Below are 6184 nucleotides of genomic sequence, written 5' to 3' on the forward strand. Positions count from 1 at the left end.
AACCAGTTGAGGGTAGAAATAGTGAACAAATATACATTGCAAGCACTGAAAATAATATAGAAGAAAAGAATAGGCCATTGGAGCACAGATGGAGGTAGGGATCACTCAGGGCTGTTGAGAGATTCTGCTGAAGCCTAATTCACTCAACACATCTACAGCATGCTAGGTGGCAGATAGAAAGTAAATAGTGGTCATTCTTCCTGCACTTAAGATAACTGATTTGTCAATGTAGATGGAGAATACACATAATGGTTTCATACCTTAACTCTGAGGCCAGGCTGCAAGAGTGAAGTCCCACCTACTGGCTGTGTGTTCTTAGACAGGTCTCTTAGCCTCTCATGAGGTAGTGCAAGGGAGATAGTAGGGACTTACTATCCTGGCCACATCCAACCAAAAGGTGTCAGTAAGACAGGACCAGATCTGGGGATGTTAGTCAGGTCAGCGAATTTAGCTGAGGCCCAAACAGATGTTTCACTTCAGGGAGAATTCTGAGATTAGGAGTCAGGAGCTAGCATTCACCTGCAGGGGAACTCTATTCATGGCTTTCTATTCAGCTGAGTTCTGGGGACCTGCGCACCCAAACCAGGCTTGATGCTCTCAGGGAACCTTGATTTGGCAACTGATAAGGTCTCCTTTTTCATTTTAGGTCGTGAGGTTTGAGAATATCCTCTCTTCCATTCTTCACTTTGGAGTCCTCCCTCTGGCCAATAGTAAGGAATCCTTTAAAACATGATGGGACTCTGGGATTGCCGACACTCTCGGTTGTGTTTGGAACTTTCTACCCTGATGCCTGTATGTCTAGAGTGTTATCGTGGATTTGGCTCAGACCCAGAAGTTTGCGGTGTTCAGCAATAAGAGCTGAAGTAACCAGTTAGCAGGATTATGATTGCTAACAACACTGTTTACACATTCAGCAAGCAAGGCTAACTTGGCTTGAGTTAGAGAAATAGAACTCTGTCCTTAGACAGTTATGTCTCCTTCAGGTTAACTAGAAACGATATTATGCTCCCTTGGACTACTGTCTGGGAAGACACACTTTAATGAATGACAATCCTGGTTCTCTCCCCCATCCAGAATGATTTACAAACCAAAGCATCTGGAGTTTTTATATTAGACCCAAAATGTTCCCAAGTCCATGAATTAGAAATTTTTAAAATAGGGCACTGGATTGATAGTTGGCAACTAACTTGAAAGCACAAAGACCTGAATTCAATCCTCCAGGAAGTCCCCTTCCCCCTTTTTTTAAATGCAGGACACAATGGTACATGCTTATAATCTCAGTGCTGATGGAGGCAGAGACAGGTGGATCTCTTGGATTCACTGGCCAGCCTAGCCTACTTGGGAGTTTCACGTCAATGAGAGACCCCCCATCTCAAAGCAACAATAAACCAAGGTAGTGGATGGAAGTGAGGAATGACACTGAGGTTATCCTCTGTCCTCCACACACGTGCACACACACACACACACACACACACACAATACATCCCACTATTATAAATATATATACATACATATATATGCATGTATATATGTGTGTGTAAATACCTGTGTACACATATACATATATACACACTATCTTTTATGACTATGTAGAAAATGAAAAGCATAGTCAGGCATGGTTAGTACTTAAATGGGAGGAAATGGACAATGTTTAGTTTAGTTTGGTATCCAAATACACATAATTACAGGTACGCTTTTACTGAATATAAATTAATTACTAATTCATCCAGTAAAATGCTAGGGACATATCACTGTGAGTTAAAACTAGACTAGGAACAATGATAAGATAAACTATTAAAAAGCTTCTAGTTCCACCTCTTTCTAAAATGCCAGCCCAAAAAAAAAAAAAATCAGTTCCCACACCTGATTACCTTACACCTTTTTTCTACATTCCAGCAAAACTGCAGCAAGGGTTTCCTCTCCCCAACCCCTACAACATCTCATTCGTCAATTCAGACATTAAAGTTCTGGAGGTAAGGTTCCTAATCTCCTCTTTACTATTGATTTTCACAGTAGAACAAGCTTCCTGTTTTGTTCATTACTTATTTTTTAAAGATACATTTATTTTATTTCACGTGGATATGTGTTATGCATGAGTGTGTGTATGTATGCCATATTCCTTCTGGTACCACATCAGATCCCCTGGAACTAGAGTAATAGTCAATCATGACTCAAACAGTGTAGGTATTAGAAACCTAGCCCAGGTCCTCTGTAAGAACAAGGCGTTCTCTTATCCACACTGCCGTCTCGCCATCATTATGTTTTATTTTGCTTTCCTTAGACTTTTACCAGCCCGAGGAGTTTTATAAACAGAACATCCAGCTATTAAAGCTTATAATTAACAATGAAAAATTTAAAAGTCAGACCAAGTCTAATTTCACTTTGAAGTCACATTTAAATCACTCCATAATGTAAGAAAAATACCTTTAAAAGTATTTTATTTCACCAGACAAGCTGTAAGGCTGACATCACTAATCCCATTTATTGAGGAAAGTAGACCAAAGAAGTTTAGTGTCTTGGGTAGAAAGGAAAATGGCTGCTATGTTAGTTAGAAGTTAACTTCTCTCTTTGCTGTGACTTAATGCCTGATGGGATACAATGTAAGAAAGGGTTTATTTTGGCTTGCTGCTCAAAGGGATACAGTCTACCACAGCAGGGAAAGGTGTGGCAAATGTTAGAGTCTGAGAGAAGCCTCCAAGGAAAGACCAATAGCCACATATGCAAGAGCGCTTTATTAATTCTAACATTGGGGTGGCACATGGCGACCCCCCCAAGAAGGTCATAAAGCTCCTTTTAAGTGGAGTTAGAGGAATTCCAGGGAGGAGGGATTAGTCTGGGGGCTGATTGATGGGAGATTCTAATGCTTAGGGACCTTCCAGCAACAGGGTAGCTATCTTTAGTTATAAGGAGACAGGGGGGCAGAGGGGACTTGCTGAGCCAGCAAAGGGGCTTTGGGGGCCTGCTGAGCCAGAAGAAGGGGCCCTGGGATGCCTGCTGAGCTAGCAGAAGGCTGTGGGGCGCCTGCTGATCGGTTGCTCCTAAACTGTGGTTTTCCTGAGGACTGTCTGTTTAGCTGTCCCATGCTAAGTGAACCAAAACTAAGGCCTGGTCTCTGTAGGGCTACTAGTAGAGTCTGTTCTGCCCCGCCCCCCAAGCCCTCTCAGCAGCAGTTAGAAGGGATACAGTCCACCACAGGAGCGAAAGGTGGGGCAACAGAAACAGAGAGACCTGGTCAGGATACAGTGTCCAGGAAATCCCCTAAGCGTAAGATCTCAAGACACTTCCTTCAGCAAGAGCTCACCTCCTAGGTTCAACAACCTTCCAAAGCAGTGTCACTGGCTGGTTTCTAAATATATGAGGCTGAAGGATTAAAACAGTCACAACAAAGAACCCTATGGATCTTAGGATTTCAGCCGTTTTCAGAATTGGGCCCTAGTGAACGCTGTTTCCTGGGAGATGGTTACTAAGTAACTTCACAAAACCTTCTTTTCTACGTGTTGTTGTATTTTGGAAAGTAGAAACAGGTTTCAGAAAGCATCTCCTACTTGGCCACTACTCCACGCTCACTCTTCCCCACCAAATTTCCTCTTTTCCACTCCCTAAGTCACATCTAGCGACAGTGATTCAGAATAGCCTCTTCACATCAGGAACCTTCACGTAGGGTACAGGGGTAGGGAAAGGCTTGATGCCTTACGGTCCAGCAAGGAAACTTTTCTCCCCAGGAAAACCCAAATATGCCTCTGGTTTATTATTGTCTTCATTCTGCAATACTTTTCAGGGTTTCCTTCTGATTTCTACTGACCTGGCGCATGAAACAGTCTCTAAACAACAGCCAAATCTCCACACCTGGGGAGGTCTGAACCTGCTAAACCGACCATGGAGAGAACAGCCCACCCACTGATTGCCGGTTCACAATTCAACCCAGGAAGTAAACAACATTCCGTCCCATGGGAACTGTAAACCTGGAAGATGAAGGCCCTGCACCCCGAGTGTTAAAGCCCTTGTGAAACAGTTTCTCTCTGGAGTCCTAAGAGACCTAGAATAAGGCTGACCGAGTTAAAGGGCTGAACAGGGACAAGGCAGTGGGAGGGGGATGTATGTATGTCAGCATATGTAGCATGTTGTGTGCCTGTGTTTATAACCTGTGGCTAAGAGTGAGGTTTGTAGATCTGACCAGGTGGCTAAGGAACTTGTCTGTAAGTGCACTGGTAGGTGTGTGTGTGTGTGTGTTTAAATCAGGTCTGCTCTTTAGAGACTGCCTTCTTTAGTTGGATTGTATGTTTTATGTTTATTATGACTGTCCTGTGCTTAATTAAAATTGTTTTCTATCAATGTCAGTCTCTGTGTGTGAAAACTCCCATCCTGAATTTATTTTAATAAAATATGACAGAAAATGGCAAAGGCTGATGTTCCACAAATATCAATATTAAAAGGAGTTACTAGCCTCTTAAATCTTCCTGTGGTTATCCTGTGTTGTTTAAGTCTGGGGCGTCCTCTCAGGGATGGAACAAAAGTGGCAGAGCAGCCTATGAAACCAAGACACTTCTCAGCTGCCGTCAGTGTTATTCATCGTCTGGGTGAGACGGAACAGGGGAACAGGATGGGACAGCCAGGACAGCTAAGTGAAAATGCACAGAAACAACACCCTCTGTTTGTACGCTGCTTGGCTTCTTGGGTAATGGAAGAGTACTATTAAGTGCTTAAAGCCCTGGCCTGGTGACTCCTCCAGCTTCATTCCTGAGATCTTCACAACCTCTCTGTGTAGAATTATTATTGGGACCATTTGGAGTCCTGGCCTCCAGCTGCTCTTCCCTGCTAGAGATCTTTACTTTCCTTTTGATTTGAGTTGCTAAAGGCTGTGTCAAAGTTGTTTACCAGCTCTCCTTGCCTTGGCCTTGAGGATCAGAGGACAAGGTTTTCACCTGTTGGCCCACCTGACTGTTGGGTAGATAAGCCTCCACGGTGCTATTGAATAAAAGGGCTGCTTACCAGTGACTAGAGGTTCATGTCTCCGTCTCTCTGTCTGTCTGTCATTTTGTTTCAACCTCCAGCCCTTTGCCCAAAGCTGGGGAACTGTATGGTAGCGCATAGAGCACAGACAAGCGTGGTGCGTGGCAATTATGATCCCATCGATGAGAAAATAGAGGTTAAGAGGAATTTATCACACAAAGGTTGGTAATGGCATAGGTGGAAACCGAGCCTTCCTGATAGCTACTGTGCTTTTTCTTCACCGGAAATAGGACTAGAAACAAATCAATCAAACCCTGTGTTTAAAGGCACATCACAGAGAGTTTACTTCAAACAAAGTTAGCCACTGGGCGTTGGTGGCTCACGCCTTTAATCCCAGCTCTTGGGAGGCAGAGGCAGAGGCAGGTGGATCCTGGCCTACAAGAGTTAGTTCCAGGACAGGCTCCAAAGCTACAGAGAAACCCTGTCTCGAAAAACCAAAATAAATAAGTAAATAAACGAATGAATGAATGAAAAAGAAAAACAAAGTTAGCCTAAGAAACCCCAATGGTTCACAGCAACTCTAATGTATTCACCTTTGCAGGGCATTGCTGGCTATACCAGATGCCTTCATAAGCGTTTGTAGAAATAAAAGATACGTTGTAGTCATATGCTTCTTTGGAATGCTCTTTTTGTAAAGGAAGATGTTTGTTGTACGTCCACAGTTCCATTCTGAAACATTACAGTGGTCAAATGTGCTGTTCATTAGTATTTTATCTTGCTCAGCTACTTCACTAACGGGGCTGTGAACTCCAAGCTGTATATTCTCCAGAGCAGTTGACTTGATTCAGATTCAAGGGTTTTCGGGAGCGGCTTAAAAACATTTCCAGGGCTGGAGAGATGGCTCAGAGGTTAAGAGCACTGGCTGCTCTTCCAGAGGTCCTGAGTTCAATTACCAGCAACCACATGGTGGCTCACAACCATCTGTACTGGGATCTGGCGCCCTCCTTTGGCGTGCAGACATACATCGAGGCAGAATGTTGTATACATAATAAATAAATAAATCTTTGGAAAAAAAAAAAAAAGCAAAAACATTTCCAAGCACAGCCTTTTATCCACGGCAGCAATAGGCAAGTGGATCTAAAATGGAGTTCGAGGCCAGCATGTTCCAGCGAGTCAGCGCGAATTCCAGACTCACTAATAGCTAAATGGTGAGACCTAACCTTTAAAACAAAAG

General features: G+C 43.3%; 1 protein-coding gene across 1 annotated transcript in view; it reads left to right on the plus strand.

The window, feature by feature from the left end:
* Positions 1 to 4472, plus strand: part of Bpifc (BPI fold containing family C) — a 46763-nt gene extending 42291 nt beyond the window's left edge. The window contains exons 14-16 of the mRNA XM_057758077.1: positions 647 to 710; positions 1897 to 1973; positions 3779 to 4472. Coding sequence (XP_057614060.1) covers positions 647 to 710; positions 1897 to 1973; positions 3779 to 3901 — 264 coding nt within the window. The 3' untranslated portion in view covers positions 3902 to 4472. The remainder of the gene's footprint in view (positions 1 to 646; positions 711 to 1896; positions 1974 to 3778) is intronic.
* Positions 4473 to 6184: the final 1712 nt, after the last annotated feature.

The sequence above is a fragment of the Chionomys nivalis genome, chromosome 25 (genome assembly GCF_950005125.1).
Source record: "Chionomys nivalis chromosome 25, mChiNiv1.1, whole genome shotgun sequence".
NCBI classification, from domain to species: Eukaryota; Metazoa; Chordata; class Mammalia; order Rodentia; family Cricetidae; genus Chionomys; species Chionomys nivalis.